Genomic DNA, 21,835 nt, shown 5'->3' on the forward strand with positions numbered 1-21,835 from the left:
AGTGTTAGTAGATGATAACAGTCTAACTGCCTATCTTTAGGGAAAATTATTTTATATTAATTATTAATAGTTAGCCAAGCTATAGTTTGAATAATGGTCTGGTATATTTTGGCACAAGAAAAATTTTCTCCATTCATTTACCATTATCATTTGATTATTAAATAATGTTTCTAGCCCACAACATAAAATTAAGTATAAATTAAATAGTCTAATAAATACAGTTATAATAATTCCCTGATATGATAAGCCCTTAAATTTATTATAGCCATATTTATTATGCTATTTAATTTATACTTAATTATCATTTGACATTAATGTTACTTAATGTCATTGTTATTGTAACAGTAATGTGTAACAAGTCATCATGAAATGCAATAAAGTAGATCAGACTGAGCCCATAGTATGGTATTAACATTAAATTTTAAAATCATATTTAAATTTTAACACATTTTGTGACTTTAAAAATGCTGTGTTATAAATTATAAATTTATATATTTTGTGTTGCAAAATTATAAATTTTCCTAATACAACATTTTTAAAGTTTGTTAAAAATTTGATAAAATTTGTTTTTGAAGTATTTTAATTATTTTCGAATTCTTCAGTTATATTTCATACCCCTTAGTTTAAGAACCAATGTTAATGAACTAGTCTAAAAATAAAAACCAAGTGCAAAAAATTATAACTTATAATTTTAATGATACTGTTTATGAGTTTTCAATTTTTGCCTTAATAATTTTGATTGTGCAACAAATAAAAAAAAATTAATTTTTGATTAAATTTACTTCTAGTTTACAGATTAATATAAAATTCAGAAAAATTATTAAGGAACAAATTTGATAAATTTATATTTTTGGAACAGATTATGTGATTTATTAATGAATAATAATTAAAAATAACTGATTATTTTTCTCTTTGTGGAAGTCAAACAGTTTTATGGTTACAGATTAATAATAGGATAAATTATTTTTATATTTTATTATATAAAAATAATTTATTCTGTTATAAAATTTAAAATAAGATGTTTTATCACATTTTATTTTAAATCTTAATAATTCAGCAATTCTAAAAAGATAGAAATTGTTAATTAAAAAAAATTTTAGTTTGCAAAATATGTCATAATAAATAGCATTTCCTATAATTGTGACAGAACAACTTGTGACACATTGGCTTTTATGATAATAATAACATTACATAACTTTAATGTCAAATGATAATGATGAATTAATGGAGAAAGTTTTCGTTGCTCTGAAATGTACTGTACAATTCCATCCAAATAATCAGGATGGATTGTACATTTCAGTGCAAGGATGTTAATATAATAGGATCAGGATAATCAGGATGTTAATATGATTATTATAGAATATTTGCACTTGGTTGTTTATGTATATCTAAATAATTTGTTAAAAGAAACGAAACAGAATAAGCAATATTTTTATGCTTGAAATGACAATTTATAAACTGCATGCCAGTAATGATCTTTGCTTTCAACATCCACCCTGGAGGTTTCATTTTTGTTCTTGCATTTTTTGAGGTATACACCATCATGGGTTATTTGCATGAAATTACGGTATTTCATATTTTTAAATTAATTAATCTCTGTAATAATTGATACAGAAAATTAGTACATTATTTCATTATTGTTAATATTTTCTTAGTCTTTAATTGTATAGGTAAATTAAAATCTTAAACACAATAATTATGCAAATGAAATATTGATTTATGGTTTCTATTGTTTTCATTTTGCATACATTTAACATAGTTTTAAATATTTAATGAATGATAAAAAAAAATTGAATTGAAATCAAGCACAGAAATATTTATTTTAGTTTGTGAAAACTTTTCCTTTCAGAGACAACAGTCAAATACAATCTGATCACTACTTTGACAACCAGCAGAATATTTTGGGAATGTATAAATAAGAAAAATATATAATTTTCTGTTATTTGTTTGTATGATATATAATATGGTATCTAACAGTATTGTTATGTCATGTGAAAAGTATGTGATACCCATTGGAATCAAAAGCAGTATAAATATTTTTATTGAAACATTTGAAACATTATTATTTTAAATGATAAAGATGGAAGTTTATTTAAAAGTGCTTGATTTCATTTTCTTGAAAATCTTTGAAACAGTTTGATAATATTTAAGTGTTTAAAAATGAATGACTATTAATATGAATGATCTATTAATATGAATAGTCATTAGGATTAACTTTAAATTTTTTTATTTTTCATAACTAAAAGAAATATCTGATCTTCCAGTTTTATATTTTACACATTTAATGTAATGTAAGGAACATGAAGAATTGCACTTAGAAATCAGAGCTAAAGAGAAACATTCTTATTGTTTAAAAACTGTTTAAAATATTTAACTCTAATATAATATATTTTCCTATTAGTGTGTAAATAATTTAGAATAATAACATTAATAATAATTTCAGTCAATCAAAATTTAGCAGCCTGGGACAACCAGATAACCAAAATTTTACTTGCACTACCAAATATATTTTCAAAGTTGTCAGTGGGCATCAGATTTTTTTCATTTTTTCTTGACTTTTTTGTTTTTCATGCATATTTTATTCAATTAAATAGTAATAAGTACATTTGAGATGTCAAACTCCATTATAATGACAATTCTAATATGGTCAACATGAACATGTTAGCAGAAAGCACAAGATGAGAAAATAAAAAATTGCAACTGGAGGAAAATATCAACAATTTATGAAGTAATAGTCACATGTACAAACTGTAGAATATTTTCACATTTTAAAAGATTTATTTAATTTATTATATTCTCTCATATTGATTTATTAATTTTATTTTTCATTGAATTTAAATAAACAACAACTAACCTGTTTAAATTATAAATTTGATTTAAATAGAAATGAAGTATTTTCTAAATCATGTTACTAAATTAAAAATTTATTTTTAAGATTAATATTTTGTAGTGTTAAATTAATTTTGTTTTCAGTTTTATAAAAATTAATATATATAAGAAAATGCTTATTTTTGCCATAACTAATAATTTTTCGAAAATTGACTACTTTTCATTTTATTCACATTCTGAATTGAACAAGTTACACTGTTTTAAATTCAGAAAAACTATAATTAAATACATAAATAACAGTTTCGCTTTAATGGTCTAACAGGTGCTGACATCTGATAAATGAATTTTTAATTTATTAATCAGATGTCAGCACCTGTTAGATCATTAAAACAAAACTGTTATTTATGTATTTAATATAATCAGATGTTTTATTTTCATTTTACTTACATGCAATATTGAATAATAAATTTTATTTGATATTTACTTACATTTGTTTCCGTGAAAGATGAATGTGACATCATTCTTCCAAATGTTTTGGTGATTGCCTAGAAACTACAGCTGTAAACATTATTTATTGCTGCTGTTAGGTTTCCTTAGAATCTTATTTTTTTGTTAAAAAAAACAATGATTACAGTTTTTGAATGTACTACAAAAAGCTCAAGTTCCATTCTAGAACATTACTCATTTTGAAATGGAAAAAGGATTCAAACAGAGTTAGAAGATTTCAGAAAATGCTTATAAAGAATGTTTTGAAAACTCTAGAGGGAGTGTTAGTGACTTGTAATTCTATCAGATTTAAAATAAACATATGTTTATGGCTTTTTGTACAAATAATTGTATAAATCTATAAATGAACCTGCTGTGTATTTAATCTATGATTGTAATTTGTACAAAGATATAAAAGATAATAATGATTGATTTTATAGGATAAATTTAATTTAGAACATGGTTGATTCAGTTTAAAGTTACAGTTTGCTGAAAAATACAAACCACAGAATACCAGGCTAGATTGATGGATCAGATGTAATGTCCTACTATTGGTTACCACTTGTCACATGCTTTTCAACTTTTTACTAAACTGATTATAGTTATTAGTTTTGTGTACCTATTAAAAAGAATTTTAGCATGTGATTCTTAATTCAGTTTTTAACACTGTAACCAGTTATAGCCTTTTGTATATGTTTTATCTCAGAATTCTTTATGTTTGAGTTTTTAAATATAATTTTTACTTCATTAAAAAAATTTTTTTTTTTTTTTGACAAATTGGGAACACATGTAATAAGAATTTTATAGGCTTATTCAGTGTTTCTTAAGTTGGCACTTAAGTAAACAAACACCTTTTGGTTTTCTAAGATGTTCAAGATTTCTTTTCGTGTGTAAACATAATGAATGGCTGCATAATGTGCAAGCAATTAAAAATCTTTATTTTTTATGTAAGTGTGGCAATTTTTCTGTATTACTTGGTAGATAAATATATACACACACTATTAAGTATATATATATACCCGGCAGCTTGGACAACTGATTTTATTACAGGACAACCAGAAGACTAGACCTTGTTGTCCACGGGACAGATATTCTTAATTTCTAACCTTGATAAATTAATAATTTTTCTTAAATGTACAAATCTATCTTTGTAATTTTAATTATATTACAATTATTCTTAACATATAATTGTCAATATTAATTATATTTTATAGCATCTCATGGAATGCCCATAATTAAAACAATACTAAAAGTATGTCAAGAAGAATTGAGAGAAATAGAAACTTGCCCTGATTGTTATTTACATGCTTATTCTATGAAAGACAAATGGTTCTCTGAACCTTGTGTAAGTTTTGGTTTATCTTATTCATTCAAATATTTGTTATATTGAAAATGTATTTATATACTACTATTTTAATTTGATACAGATAGTAAAAATAATTTATGAAGTATATAAGTATGAATGGTGTTTTCTAGATATTACTTGGTTCAATTAAAAAGAAACTAGAATTATTTTTTCAAGCACATTATTTAATATTTACAAAATATTAACAATTAGCAATAAAGCAATAAATGTTAAGCATAAATTATGTTAAATGTTAAAGTAAGTTTCTTTATATTAACTAAATACCTGATAAATACATTTTATTTTAGAAATGTATTTGTCAGAAAAATGTCAAAATTTACTAATTTATTCAACATCTTCATTAAAAATGAAGGATTTTAATAAACAAATATTGATACTACTGAATAAATGCTATGTATTAATTCAGTAAATTTCTTTTATTTAGATTTTCCAAATGCATTACATTTTAACATATACTTTTAATACCTGGCATGTAACAATATTGAGTTTTTTTTTTCTTTTACTAATGTTCAAACATCTAACTGTTTATGAAAATTTAGAATTTTTAATAATTTAATAATTATTTTATTGCAGATTGTGCTAACTATATAATAAAACTTAAAAATAATTTTTGTTTTTTTGTAGAGAAAACCACATACTCTTGTTTGGGCAAAACTTAAAGGATTTCCTATATGGCCTGCAAAAGTAAGAAAAATAATAGTATTTGAAATTTTGAATAATTTTATGTACACAGATATAAAAATATTAAGATACATGTTAATATTTTTATAATATTTAATTGCATCTTAATACTTTTTTGTCTTTAATTTATGTATCAAACTGATGTTAATTGTTAACATATTTGTAGCTGATGACTTGCATTTGATTTGCATGCAAATTATTATTGGTTAAATTATAATAATGAATATTTAAAAAAGTATTTTATTACAGTCAAACCTGTTTTTATGCGGTGGATAGGGACCGCATTAAAAAAAAAACGCATAAAAAAAATCGCACGAAACTTCACAAATGGCTGTAAAAAATAGTTTTCGCAACACAATTAAAAAAATATTTTTTTTATGCGGTCAACAGGGACTGCATAAAAAAAGTCTCACATAGAAAATAACTCAAAACCGTACGAAATAGAATTTATTGACAACAAATGTCAGCACTTGACTGCATCATCTGTTTTACATATTTTTGTCCAGGTGGTGTTTTGTTGACTTAAAAAGTAAATTATTTCATTTTTCGCATATTCATGCAATAATATTACTATAATAAGTGCATTTATGCTATAAGTTTATTTAGCTATAATAAGTCAACGTGAGACATGACGAATAGCACGAGACTAGTCGCCAACTATACCGCACAAATAAAAAATCGCACAAAAAAAACTGCACAAATTAAAGATTCGCATAAAAAAATCGCACAAATAAAAAATCGCACAAAAAAAGACCACATAAAAACAGGTTTGACTGTATTGTTTAATGAATTTACAGACATCCTATTAGAAAAAGTTTACAATTTATATTTTAAGTAATATTGATTTAATTTTAATTTTTATAGTAGAAGTAATATACTTAAGTAAAAGCTTTTGTTAGAAAAGTTATAATTGTGTTAATTATATTCTTTTATATTTTACTAAACAGCAAAATATAAACATTCTGACTCAGTTTTTTATTTTAAAATGTACATACTATAAATACAGTAAAACCTGTCTATGGCAACCACCCATTGTTTTTTCAAAAAGTGGTCTTTTAGACAGGTGATCGTCCAGTACAGGTAGTGCTGTAATATTGTATTTCTGTATGTATTTTGCACACTTTTTAGCCGTTTCTACTAAACAAAACTCAAGGTGAACATTTATAAGCAATTTTTTCAACAATAGAGCTATATTGGTACTGTATTGTATTTTATTCTTATCGGATAACTTGATTTACAGGGGTCATCATGATTTTATAAGACAGATTTAATACCAATATTTTAAAGATTAATACAGTACTCGCATTTTCTTGATTATAATGCATATTTTTTTTTTCCAACTTAATTAATTCAGCTTGGTTCTTTTCGTTTGCTCCTCAGTTATGTGTGTTATGTCATTGATATACAAGGACCCATCATTTTGGTTTTGATTTTCGTTAGTTTTAACTTATTTTAACTTTAAAAATACTGTATTTTTAATATTTAATATTTTCTTAAGTACAATAAGAAAAATTTTTAATTAGTAATAAAACGATTTTATTTTATTTTCTCATAATACAATTTCATTACATTCCGCAATTGTCATTGGACAATTGCGGAATGTAATGAAGGAAGGTTGCCTGTAAAACTGATTTTTGCATTAATGCGTTTATCGTTTTTTGAATATTTCGTGTGCAAAAATTACTTGGATATTATTTTTTCAAAAATATCATGGAAATAAGGTAGGTTGATATAGAAACTATTTATCACACCTGTACTGTATATGAGCATAAATAAAATAAATTTTATCAAATGATGATATCAGTCGATTAATTGTATTGTGTACAATATTATACCCCTAAGGAAAATACTGTAGGTGTGCGGTAAAATAAATTTCGTTTTCCCACAGTTAAACTTCACTGTTAATTGCCATTGTGATAAACTATTTTCACTTTCTCTGATAACTTTAACACGATCTTTTAATGACAACACTTTGCACTTCTTTCGTTTTACAGACAATTTCGAACAAACTGAAATGAATTTCCTTTTTTTGCTTGACTAATTCATTAACATCTGCACCTAATGTCAAGGTTGGGAGAATTGCCCAAGGTGGATTCAAACAAGAGTTTAGACCAGATATATTCGAAGTGGTCACTTATTACAGTTGCTGTATGTTGTTTTGGACCAAAAATTGATGCCCGCGGTCGCATTACACAGGTGGTCGTTTAATACAGGTAACTTATACGAAGACTCCATGTATAAATTATTCCATGTCAGAAATTTTTGCCCATTTTGACAGGTGCCAATCGAATGCAGGTGGTTGCCTAAGCAGTTTTCACTGTATTTAAAATGAAAAAGCATTGATTAAGTCAGTTTAAGCTGGAAATGATTTCAGATTTTCATAAAACAATTAAACAGACTATTAACTCTATTTATTAATGAAAGCAGAATTTTCTACATTGATTTATATAAAATAACTATAATTTGTAATATTTTAGAAATAATTTAAAGGTTACAAAGCATTTTTTAAAAAATAATTTTTTTATCTCAGGCTGTAAAATCAGCAAATGGAAATGTTGATGTAAGGTTTTTTGGAGGCCATGAAAGGTAAGTCGTAAAAATATTAGTATTTTTTATATTTTCATCTAAACTACCAAATTATTTTACATACAAAAATGTAAGCTTGTTTACTGAATTTTATTGCTTTGTGCGTATTTATTGTAATTTTCTGCATATTATCCACATCATGGAAAAATGCTAGAACAGAAATAAAACGTTCACATAATTTGCACTTTCTTATGTCCACACCTCTGAAGTTGTTAAATGGAAAACATGACACTTTTCCAGTATATAGTTTAGAAGGTATCTCAAAAATTCCACTTTTATGATGTGCTCAGAGCATCTTGTCTTGTTCAATTGTTGTTCTTAAATCTCACAACTCAACAAATGCAGTTGCATTTGTTGAGTTGCAGTTGCATTTGTCCTGTATAATCTTTAGTGTAGAGTGTAGACTTGCTTGGTCCAAATATGTTTCTAATTTCACCTGGAAACAGGTATGTGACCAATTGAGTCTTGAGGACAAAGATTCAAAACCAATTTGAATGTAGATTGAGGGATCCAATCTAAAAAAAATCTGTGTTTCAAAGGCACGGGGTGTGTTCTCCTGATCAGTTCTGTTCAACTTGCCATGACTCTTTGTATTATTCCCATTTAACTGAATTCTTCATAACTACTGATTGCTTCTTTCTTCACCACACTTAATGTACATAATTCTTTTTCTTTGATTGGAATTTGACTGTTTTACACATCTCGAATCCCAGTTCTTAGTGCAAAAACATGCTTGTTGACCATGGAGAGCCAAGTGACTCAAGGACTTTTATCAAAGTTTTGTACAGAACCAAAGGTAGTGTCTCTTTCTATCTCTATCTCAATAAACAGAATTTTATTGTAAAAAATGAATTTTTCATCCAGAGTACACATCTTTGTATGTGATCCTTTTTCACTCATGCTGTTCAGTTACAGTATTTTTGGACAAAATTTTTAGGATTTGAAATCTCTTCAATATTGGATTTTGACCAGAAGTCATGACCTTTTGTATTTCTTATTTTGTATAGCACTTTTATAAATTTACAGTGTTTTTACTGTTTTAATTTCTGAATGTGTTTTTCAAAATCTTAGTCGTTTCAAACAATGATCCAGATATCAATGATTTCAGTATTTGTTTTTAGTTTCATAAGTAAATATTTATATGGAAACATATAAATAAGAGATACATATAACAATACATAAGATGAAATTCTAAATATATCAGAGTGAAATTTCACACTTGATGTGTAACTATGGTATGACTATGAAATGATAGTCATATTTGGATACTTGAGTTTTATGATGGATATTGTTAATTTATCTAAAAAATAATTTATGTATAATTTATTTAAGATATAAATGTTATTTATGTTTCAGTCATTTTGTATATGTTATTTATTTTAAAGTGTTAATTTTTTGGTTAGAGTTAGTCATTTTGTAATTAAATCAACTATTATTTTATTTTCATTAGAAAAAATGAATTTTAAATATTATATTTATTATCTTTTAAAATATTTTAAACAGAGCATGGGTTCCAGTAGGACATGTTTATTTTCTCTCACGTGATCCACCTCAAGCTATTACATCTCAAAAGAAAAACTTTGAAATTGCTATACAAGAAGTTGATCTACATATAAAATTATTAACACAAAGATTTGGAGGTTATGAATATGCACTTGAAAAAACACCTTTTATTGCAACACAGCTCTACCTTCATCTGAATATTACATTAAATAAAGTGAGTTATTTTTTACTACAGTGAAATCTATAATATTTAATAATTAAAATTAAATATATGAAACATTGCAAAGCCTGATATGTATATAGAAACATAACCAAATGACCACCTTAAATAATTGGACTATAACTCCACTGATTTAATGAGTTAATACTAAGTAATTTGCTACATTAGGTGCTGTCTCTTAACTAAATTAATAATTAATTAAATAATTTAGAATTATTTGGAAGAAAAGAACTGACCCAGGGTGGAGTTAAAGCCCTGCCTTGGGTCAGTTCTTTTCTTCTACCTCTAGTAGCAAATTACTTAGTATTAATCATTAAATTAGCAAAGTTATTGCCTGATTATTTAAAGCAATTGTTTCGTTATGTTTCTATTAAAATTAAATTTTAACAATTTATGTATGTATTTTTTTAACTCAGTTTTATTTATAAGTCTTTTGTATGCAATTATGATAGATTACTCTCTTATGAAATGATAGTCATTTGCTATGTATACCATAATCTTGCTAAAGGTGACCAGTGACACCATATTTTTATATGGTATCACTGGTCACCTTAACCTATCCCATGTTAAAATTTTTCTCCATTGCGTGTGGTGGCTGCCATGTTGAATTTTTGTCAATGTTGAGCCAAACAAAAATTTTTTTTTAAAGTAATTGTGGCTACTGTATCATTAAAAATTATTTTTTTATTTTGCACAAGCAAAATAAATGTATTAAAACATATAAAAACAAAAGAAATTATATTTCAAAAGTTTGTTTTAATATAAAAATTATGATGCATAGCGACATCTAATATCAAAAACATTCTGATGCAAAAATGAGTAGTATATTTGGGCTCAATGGGTTAGGTCAAATGAGGTCAACACAAAAATACTTAGGAAAACACAGGATAGGTTAATAGGATTACAGTTCATGGTCTGTCTAATCCATGTTTCATTTGAACAATCTTTATACATTAAACAAATACTGAAATATAAAAGCAAAATCTATGATTAATCATCTGAAATAACAAAAATAATTAACGGGAAATAACATTATTACAGTTTGAATTTTATTTATTTAGTGAAATCTATTTACAATGAAAGGCAGCGATACTGGCAAGAATCTTCAAACTTGGCAGAGTTTTGTTTTATATAAAGGTATATTTAGAACTATTTCATAATAGTTCTAAAAATGATTTGTAGCATTTTTTAACTTTTTTCTGTTTCTTCATTAATAAAAACATAACCTTTCATAAAACAAAACTAGCATAAGAGCTACATATTTTGATGACATGTTTAAAACACTGAAATATGCATATGGAGCACAGAGAGAAAAAATTCTGTAAAAATCCGGTAGAATATGTTTTAATTGCTCTTTTCCCAACTGTGTACTACTTACTAGTCAACACTTAACAAAGTTAGATTAACAGAATTTTTCAGTTTGTATTTAATACTCTGATATTTTCTATAACAATAAATCCTGTTAGAAATTATTATTTTTTTATTCCTCATATCAGTAATGTAGTACTGAACTTTGGCTAGTTTTAAGAATTTTGTCAGGTGTACTGGTCACTTTTTTCTCTAGTTAATGTAGAGAGAAGCATTTTGTCTTGCCAGTCTTGCCAGAAGCATTTTGTCTTGTCTTGCCAAAACCTTCAAGCCAGTTTTTTCCAGGGAAATTCCAGTTTAAGTGAGGTTATACATCCCTGTTTACAGGATGCACGAGAAAACAAGAGAGTTTTTATTCTAAAATTGTGAAACTGTCAGCATTACATCAAAAACTACAATTATATGTTTAATTTTTTCATTTTGTCATCTTTCTGACAATGTAAAATACTTGTGGAATTAAGAAAGTGTTTTTTTAATGTGTATTTTATTGTTATTTGATTTAAAAATGCAAAAATAAACATTAGATTTAAGAAACTCTCTGTAAATTATCTCAGCTCACACCATAGACATCAGCTTTGTGTGAAATTTGAGAGGAAGGTGTTATTTTTAAGATCAGGGTAGATGGTCAGTATAGCTCACACTGACTAACTACTACTACTACTACTACTACTAATGTCAATAAGTCATTAATTGTTTTGCTGTCTTGTAAACGAAAACTCTCTTCCTGATTTTAAGTCAGTCAAATTAGTGATATTATTTTATTGTACTTGGAAGAATGTTTTATTGAACATTTAATTAACAACTAGTTTTGTTAGATCTGACTAATTTTATATTTTAGTTGCAATTTAACCTGCATGCTGGTTTCCCTATATGCAGCAGGTTAGTCATTCTGCAAAAATACAGTAAGAAGATAAAAAAAAAAGTATACTTTGTTTTATTGAAGTGGAGCATTAGCTTCAATAAAACAAAATATTTATTTTTAAGTTTAGTACTGGATCATTTAGAATTTTTTCTTTTCCTATTTTGGAAATTTTCCTGTGGTAAAGAATTTTATTGATTTCCAATTTCTTATTTATTTATAGGGTATAATTTTATGAGATTATTGTATCTAATTGTTTCTATTGTATTCTGTTTTTTTATTTCATTTGCCTATTGTTTATAACAATGAATTGATGCACATAGTTATTGTTGAAAACTTGAAAAACTTTATATGACAATCAATTAAGAAATGTATTTTTTTTTCTTTGCTGCTTAGAATATACAAAAACTCCAACATTTTATTGAAATTAGCAATTGATTTTTCTGTATATTTTTAATGATCACATATGTGAAGTTATTGCATTGTTTAAAAATGAAGCCTATCTATTTCAATGCATTATTTGTAGGTTTGTCTGAAAAACTTTTTTATTCATTATGAATCTTATATCAATTTGTAAACCAAGAATATGAATAAATTTGCTAGTCATAACTAAATGCAAGTCTTTTCACATATATTGTAAAATACAGTGCAAAAAATTAATGTATAGCATATTCAAAATTAGTGTATACATAGCATAGAAAATCATGCTGAACAGTATACAGAGGGTGGATCGATTAACAAACATAATCTGTTCCAAGACCATGTTCACTTTCTGAATTGTTCGTTAACCGATTATCAGTTTACCATAGATTTTTGTGGGAATTTGATAATTAGTTCTGGAGACTCCAAAAAATAAAGAAAAAATTATATACTATCTTACTATGTTTATTTCATTTAATAACAAACTAAAAGCAATTTCTCCATTTTTTCATGGATGGCACATCTTTGTTTCTCAGATGCGATTTTTGTTACTTCTTTGTCTGCTTGAGTCTTTTTGATTATATCTTTCTTAGCTAAGATTCTATCTACTGTAGACCTGTTGAAGTCATCTGCCTACAATATCAGACATCTTCTGCCCACTCTCTACCTTGGCTATTATCTGTTGCTTAATTTCTATAGTGAACACAGTTCCTGACAGTCCACTCTTTTTAGTCCCCCATAATATTATCAGTTTTTTAAATAAAAAGTTCAGAAAAGCACTTACAAAAATTCAGAGAACAAAAATTAACTACTGCGAAAAAGGGTATGTATACAACTGGGAAAGTCTTGTTCCATAAACCATTCATAGATGCCATTAAAAGATAGTTTTACAAATCTTAAATGCAGTGTTGCGTCTTGTGTTTGTGTTCTGTGTGGTGTTCATTATCTGAACATGTGTTTGTTGTCCAAATATAAAATTTTTCATGAAAGTGTTTGTTGTCCAATTTGTTCGCAGTCCAAACTTTTCGTTAACTGATCATCCACTGAAAATTTAAAGTTGAATGACTATCCATAAAATTAATAGAGAAAATGGAAAATTTTCTCTATTAATTATATAAGCTCTGTTATATAAACAGCCAGAAAAGTAAAATACATACTTTTCTGGCTGTTTATATAACAGAGGGAAAGTATGGCAATCAGTCAAAAAATGGTCTCCCAAGATTTTTACATTTTTTTTGACTTGGGACCTAGAAACATCAAGAAATGAAGAAAACATTGGGGGGTTTGTATGTATGGATGTTAGTGTGGGGGCACGATTTTTTCACTCCTTTTGAAGCTGAATAACTCCTGTGCCTTTTGTCAAAAATTTCTGAAAGTTTGCAGAGAGGTTTGTGTATTGGGGGAAATTATTCCTAAAATTTTCTGAAAAGCAGACCATTGGAGATATGGCACTCATTTCATAATAGTTCCCAAATCAATCTGAAGGAAGACTTAAAGGTAATAGTAGTAATTATTATGGTTGAAAAAAAATAAAGAATACCAGGAAAGTCCACCAGCAACATTGTCAGCTTTTTTAAGAATACCAGAAATTTAAGGGTAAGCAGTTGATTGATGAATTAGGAAGTAGACATCAAGTTTGAACTTATTTTTATACATTCTAAATAAAATATAGAGAGAAAATAAATGAAAATGATTTAATTCATATTTGTTTTAAATTATGGATAATAAAAAAATGTTATTTTTAGGAAGACAAGTTATGTTACAATAACTTTTGATATAATAATGGATTTAAAAATTTTTTGATGATAATATATGAATGTTAATTTTTTTAAATTATGTTCTTTGATTTTATGGAAAAAGTATATAGTTTTTTTTTTAAATAAAAAGTTTATTTAGAATCATTTTATGATTAGAATATTTTGAATTTTATTTACAGTATAATTAGCTTAGCTTTGTTTATTAGTTATGGCAATACAACACTTGGATGATCTGCCTTGGGGATGCCTTCTGGGTGGTCTTTTACAGGTAACTGGCTACTACTTAGGCATTAAAGATGTGGAGAAAACATGGAAAACATCATGTGGCCAGCCCATCCAGCAAGACATGAACCCATGACCAAACTACTAGTGTTTGGGGAATGGAACCCTATGACCTTTTATAATTAGCACTTTTAACTCAAACATTTCACAATTCATGCAATTGTGAAATGTATGTACAAAATGCATTATCTTGCTAGATTCATTATAGGAATTTACAACAACAAAAATGAAAGTGATGATGTATTAGAACATTCTTAACTAGTTGGAGAATTATGTAGAATAATATATAGTATGAACTTGTTATTTATACATTTCATAACATTTCTTTTTGAAACAAACTCTTGTAAGTTCGCCGAAATAAATTTTAACAGATACCTTATACCATGTACTACTAAATAGTGTCATTTAGGTTAATCTTATAGATACCCTAGGTTAAATTCTTTTTGAGTTTAATCAGAAATAAAAAGTATACATATAGATAAAATTTTTACTATTCATTGCTAAGAACATTTTTTTTTTTTTTTTGCATAGTTATGCTGTAATCCACAATCATCTAGAGATAAAAGAAAATACGAGATGCCATCAGTTTCATCAAAACGTCGTTCCAGCAAATGTAAGCTTTTTAAATTTGAGTTTTTGATTTATTTTTATTATTATTAACTGTTTTCAATTTTATAATTTTTAACATTAATTTAATTAGTAAATTTATATTATTTTACATTCTATAGAATTCTATTAGAATCTTTTTCTTTTTTAATTCATTTTTATTTCTACATTAAGTTTTAAATTTCAATCCTTTTTCATTTTGTTTATAGTTTTTTCATTTTTCTCATATAACTCTTTGATTTACTTTCTCCTGCTTTTTAACTGAATATCTTGCAACATATCTTAACATTATTGATGGATCAATAGAATTAAGTTGTCTTGAAAATAGACAATATTTGAAATTACATGCTTTATTTTTATTAAAAGAAAGATTTTTCTAAGATTTGCAAAATTATTTTGACTTCATCTCACTCAATGACCAATTTTTCTAATATACTATAACTTTTAATATTTTGATTTTAAAAATCAAGAATTATATAGATATTGATATTTTATTTCTACATAATGATAACTGTTTGATTTGATTTTTTTTATGAATGCAGTTTTATTGTAAAAATGTTCTTATCAAATTCTCTTTTGACTGAAAGAAAATTAACATTTGACTTATATTTCCTCAATAGAAATTATGTAGAAAAACTTAGATTACAAATTTTTTTTATTTTTTATTAACAATATTAAATGAAAATTTAATTTTTATGTACAATTTGTATGCTCTTCTTATATGAAAATATTATGGTTTTATTTTTCCATTTAGCTTTAATTTTTAATTATACATGTTTTTTTAATTATGTATTTTTATTATTAATTTTAGAAAATATATGTGGAAAGATTATTATACCTGTAAAAATTCATTATAAAATTTTTTATGTTAATATCAAGTACAGAAATATTTTGAAGAACTACAAGACAAATCAAGTTGTAGATATTATACTCGTATAAAAATTATTTATTGTAGAAAATAAAAATGAGATAACAAAATTTATTGAAGGTAATTAAATAGTTATCAAATGTTTAGTAAAATATGTTTACTTTAATAGTAAAATGTATTTTTCAAAATTAATGTATGAACTAATTAAAATTTTATTGGATATTCATTATAAAATCTAAAATGCTAGACATCTTATCCTTATAACCACAAGAGTTATTAGATATGCTTAACCATTTTTTGTTTTTATAGTAAGATGGAAAAAATATATTTAAATTATTTTCATTAAAAAACAAACTTTCACTTAAAGAGCTAAATTAGTTCTTTAACTGAATGTTTATTTTTGGTGTGAAAGTGATGTATGATGTAGAGTTAGTGTTTTTTCTGTTTAGAAGTTACATTTGAATATTTTATTAATAAGAGTCAATTTTTTTACAATCAGTTTTCAATGCATAGCAAAAAGTGTAAAGAGAATATTTTTTAAATTAATGATAAAATTACATTTAAAAAATAATTAAATGTATTTGAATATAATTTTAGAAGACTTTTTCAGCATAGGAATTAATAAATTTATATGACATTTTATATAAATTATATATGATGGTGATTATTATATCATTGTAGTGATAGTTATCTTGAGATATTTTAAAAATTTTCACTTATATCTTTCTTTCTTTCATATTTGAGCTGCTTGGGAAAACATAATGGTAAGAGCCATCGCCATTGCCCAGGTGTGATCTTTTAGCTCTTGTTCTAATTATATCATCATGAAATTAGATTGATTGTAAAACACTTTCAGTAAAAATTGATGTTAGAATAAAATTATTCAGAATTATGATTCAGTCACAATTTTATTTTTGCTGTATTCTAAAATGTCCAATTTGGCATTTACTATTTTGTTCCCCCGAGCAGCAAATTTTAAAAAGTCATATGTCTATTGTAAAAATCATATAAATATGAAAAAAAATATAAATTTTAAATAACAATAATTTAAACAGTTGAAGTGATTTTTCTGATAATTGTCTACTTTGAAAGTGTTATTTATATTGATCAGATTATTACTATTCAAATTATTATCAAATAAATTTTCAATGTACTGAGACTTTCTCTTTCAACTCATTACTGAATTTCATTTTTCAATGTCTCCAAAGGGAACTTTAGTATAAATACATCACATAGTTTTATAACTATCAGCATAATTTTAATTTAGTGATTAGTTTATTGTCATATGGTAAGATAGCTTTATACTACTGAGAGGAATGAATTTGATTTAGATCATAATGATTTTTCATTAATAGTTTGAGCTGGGATATTGTTTCTATTTGTCTCTTGTTGTATGGCAAATGGTTTATGATGGATAAAATTAAATACCTCTTGCAGTGATTATTCATTATTTTATATATATTTATGTATATATATTATATACATATGTAAATTAAAGTAATGAAACATTTTTGTTTTAATACTAAGTTGTAAGTTGTTAATTTTTAAATATTTACTAAATAAATTTTAATTTAAAAAAAAATGTTATGTTAATGAAACAAAATTACAGTTATTTTGTTGATGACAGGTATTTTATAAACATTTAGTGTAAATAATGATAATTGAATTATTATTTTATCAGTATTTAAATATAAACATATTTTTTTCTATTTAGCTCAGGAGCCCCAAGGAATTAAGAAAGATGGGCAAAAGAAAGAAGAATCTCCTGAGCAAGACATTTCAGAACAAGATGTTTTAGAAAAAGTGGGTGAAAGTGAAACTGCATCTGTAGCTATTGTAGATACTAAATTGGATGAGTCAAGTGAAGATTTAGAAACATCTACAGTTCAAAGTACATCTCTGGCTGAAGATGATGATGAAATAGAAAAGGCAAATACTTTAACTGTAGAAGAATCCAATGTAACAGATTCTGAAGTTGCTAAACAAACTTTAGTTGTTGAAGTCTCTGTTGAAAATAAAACTTTCATTAATACATTTAAAGAGCATCCAAATAAAGTAAAATCCAGTGAAATGGTAAATTCTGAAGTTAAAAAACAACATAATAATAAGGATAGTGAATTTTTGGAATCAAATGAAAGTAATACAGAGTTAGAAAGTGATTCCAATTTTATTTCCAAATCTGAAGATTTGGAAAAGTTTCAGAAGGAATCAAATTTTTTAAGTGGACCTAATGAACCATTAGGAAATGCAGACAAATTGTTGGAAAATTCTGGGAAAGATAAAAGTTTTAGCACTGATACATTAAAGGATGATTTAAATGAAAATACAGAAAATTTTAATAAGTCAAAAGAGAATAATGTTATGAATTCAGAAATGACTGCAGTTAGTGACAGTTCTTCAGAAAAACCAAAATCAGTAAAGTCAAATAGTATAGATCAGGAAAATAAGATAATTCAAAATGAAGAAAATTCATCTAACAATTCATTAATATGTGGAACAGAAAGCAAAAAACTTAATAAAAATCTGCCTGAGAATAAAGAAGCTGATGAGAAATTAAAACAATTCAATAATGTGAATATACGTAATGAAAATGATAAAATTAATAGGAAAGATGATGGAGAAAATGTGAATTTATCAAGTAAGCTAAATGAGGCAGAACACCAGAAAAAAAATATGGATGAAAATGATATTGAAAAGGAAACCACAAAAAATACAGATCTTATAGAAAATAATGAAAAAGTTAATTCAGACAGTAAAGATACTCAAAAATCCCAGTCACCAAATAGTTTACGAATTCGAATTGTAAAAGGAAAAGTTGAATCTAAACCTGATCTTCAGAATCATTCCAACAAAACCAGTAATGTTAAATCAAGCAAGTTATCAAAGAAATGTGAATTTACAATTAGTCGATCAAACTCTTTTCAAAACAATTGCACTTCACATAAAGAAAAACTAGCAGTTGGAAATGCAGATCAAGAACAAGTATTTACTTCAAAAAGTAAAACTGAATCTATTCCTAGTTTGGCTGTAAGGAAATCTAAGCGTCCAAGAAAGAACTTTATTATTCAATTTCCTTGGAAAATAATGTCAAAATTAGCTAATCCTGATGAAGACACAAATAAAAGCAAAGAAAACTTGTCTGATGATCAAAAAGATAATACTTCTGAAAATAAATCTTCAGATACTACTCATTCAGTAAATAACATAAAGGAGCAAAATAATTCATTAAATGAAAATGATTTATTACCAGATAAGAAAAATGATTCATCACCAGATAAGAAAAATGATTCTTTAAATTCAGAAAAGAATAAAGAACTATCTAAACCATGCAGTTCTGAAAAAAAAGATGAAGAAAATGTAAAAGATTCAACAGAAGAAACCATACCAGATACTACTACTCATAAAGAATCAGAAAAACCTAATAATGAAGATGAAATAAAGAACATGTCTTCAGAAGATTTATCCAAAAGTAAAGTTTCAGAAAACAGTCAAGATTCTGCAAAAATTCAGATTTCAAGTGATATGGTAATATCTAAAACTCATTTGACTGAAAAAAGTATAGATTCATTAAAAGTTAAAATATTAGAAGATACTATTGATGTATTAAGGCCACAAGTAATATTAGATAATATAGCTGTAACTAAACTTCCATCATCTCAAACTAATGTAGACTTATCTAAAAAGCAAATCAATCAGAATTTATCAGAATTATCAAAACCTGAAATGTTACAAGAAAAGTGCCTAAAAAATACAGATTCAACAACAAATATAATACACCAGAATAAACATTTAGAATTGTCAGAGTTATCAAAAGATAAAGTTATACAAATTAAATCTTTGGATTCTTCAGATTTATTAAAAACTGTAATATCTCAGAATAAAAGTTCAGATTCTGTTGATATAGTAAAGATACCATTATTGCAAGATAAAAGTACAGTTCCTACTAACTCATTAAAAACAGTAATAGTATTAGATAAATTTATGGACAAACCTTTAGATACAAATTCATTAAAAAATAAAATTTGTCAAGAAAAAAAAGCAGTAAATTTTACAGGAAAGTCAAAATTTGTTCATCCAAGTACTATTTTGGAAAAACTAGATAAAGTAAAAATTGCAAAGAGTCCTCTCCAACAAAACAATTCTGTAAAAAAACAAGATTCATTTGATGTACAGAAAACAAGTATACAAACAACAAAGGGAAATAATTCTTCTGTTTTTTCTCATATTGCCAAAATATTAGGACAACCAACCAACAAAAACTTAAATAACAGTTGTATCACTACATCTGTAAAATCACCTGCTATTTCTGTTTTATCAATACCGAAGTCTGCTGAAAATACATTTGAAGGTTCTGTTAAAAAATCTGTTCACAGTTTTAATAAAAACACAAATAGTATAAATACTACACAGATAAATAACATTTCAAATCAAGAAATTGAAATTGATCACTGTAATGACTTAGATATGGAATGTATAAATGAAGAAGAACATGCTATTAGAAAAGCAATGGATAATTGTGTGAAAGATATTCCATTGAATAGGCAAGAGATTAAAATCAATAACAGTCAATTGTCTATTCAAAATTTACAGCCTTCTGTAAAATGTAAGTATTGCTTCTTTTTTTTAAAAAAAGGTTTATTTTTAAGATTTTATTAATAGATAAATATAAATATTTTTAATCATATAATTTTCAAGAACATCAAATAAATTTAAATTTAATAAGTTTTTAATATTAAATTTTTTAAAATTTTAATATTTCTTTTATAATTACATTTTTTAAAGATTAAAAGTGCTTTTTATAAACTTATAAATTTAAACTTTGCAACTAATCAAGTTAATAAAATGGTTTTTCAAATATATATGCATCAACAGGAGCCACTCTGAGAAATTTTAAAAAAATTGCCAGTCATTTTGCCAGTTTTAATTTTTTTTGCCACCAGTTTTATTTACTAATTAATGCAGGTGCTGGTAGCCTTATCAATTTGGAGTCTGGAAAGCAAAAGTAACATATTAAGCTGTCACTCAGAAATATAAATCATTTTTGAATAATTTTTTAATGAATAATTCCAAATAACACATTTGATCACAATGCTTAAACAGTATTTCACATGTTTTGTCATGTGTCATCACAGTTGAATATCTCTCAGTACTTTGCACCAATAGTGAAATGCACTTTCACACTTATGTTTGGACATCTATTGATGTTTTCATTAGTTATTCCATATTTTCAGTCTAAGTTCAGTCTATTGTTTTGATCAGATTTTGAGCAGAAAATCCCCTCTTGCACTTTACTGTTGGAGTGGCAAAACAAGAAATATTTCTGACAATCTGCCAATGATACCATAAAATTTCTTTTTTTCTGCAAGTAGATTAAGCAACTTGTTTAACTATTTCAAGCTGCTACTTAGAGTAATTAAGGATTGCCTGAAAGCTTTTAAATTCAGCTTGTAATTCATCCACAGTGCACACAAATTTTTGTGGCTTATAACAGTGTGTGTGGATATGGCTGCTGAAACTTTGTCACCAGTAAGTATTTTGCTTGATGAGAAAAGTGTGCATATAATTGCACATAATACATAACTGCCACCTTTTTCTTCAAATCTGTCTGAAAGATATTGCATGAATTTGCTCTCAGAGTGCTTACAGAGAGGCTCACTCCCTTTCTCTTTGTTATACATGAATTTCAATGAATGTTTTTTGAAAATTCACATACAATTCAAGTGTATTCATGTTGTATGATTCCTGACGATAGGAATGATCGTAAGCTGAATCATCTCTTGTGTCATCTATATCATCCATTATCCATTTATCTTTTTAGCAGTCTGAGTCTGAAGTGATGAAGCTGTTACATAATCAATTGATCTAGTTTGAAAGATTTTCCACAGAATGTTTAAATTGACACAAATGTGATACATACAAAAATTTATAGGAGACAATATTTTTGTAAATAGTAAATCAGGTTACAGTGTAAATTGCAGATACAATATGTTGAAAATTTGTCATA

At 25.8% G+C, this 21,835-nt stretch overlaps 2 protein-coding genes across 7 annotated transcripts in view; one reads left to right on the forward strand and one right to left on the reverse strand.

The window, feature by feature from the left end:
* The window catches only part of LOC136972479 (THAP domain-containing protein 1-like), a 306,926-nt gene that overhangs the window by 66,154 nt on the left and 218,937 nt on the right, over window positions 1–21,835 (reverse strand). The gene's annotated exons all lie outside the window — the stretch shown is intronic.
* Window positions 1–21,835, forward strand: part of LOC136972206 (putative leucine-rich repeat-containing protein DDB_G0290503) — a 119,463-nt gene that overhangs the window by 54,727 nt on the left and 42,901 nt on the right. For all 5 annotated transcript variants that reach the window (XM_067266769.1, XM_067266789.1, XM_067266783.1 and 2 more), the window contains 6 exons: window positions 4,530–4,660; window positions 5,306–5,365; window positions 7,893–7,948; window positions 9,452–9,665; window positions 14,889–14,970; window positions 17,546–20,434. In XM_067266769.1, the coding sequence (XP_067122870.1) occupies window positions 4,530–4,660; window positions 5,306–5,365; window positions 7,893–7,948; window positions 9,452–9,665; window positions 14,889–14,970; window positions 17,546–20,434 (3,432 nt within the window). The remainder of the gene's footprint in view (window positions 1–4,529; window positions 4,661–5,305; window positions 5,366–7,892; window positions 7,949–9,451; window positions 9,666–14,888; window positions 14,971–17,545; window positions 20,435–21,835) is intronic.

This window comes from Centruroides vittatus, unplaced genomic scaffold (genome assembly GCF_030686945.1).
Source record: "Centruroides vittatus isolate TY-2023 unplaced genomic scaffold, ASM3068694v2 contig_1057, whole genome shotgun sequence".
Lineage (NCBI taxonomy): Eukaryota > Metazoa > Arthropoda > Arachnida > Scorpiones > Buthidae > Centruroides > Centruroides vittatus.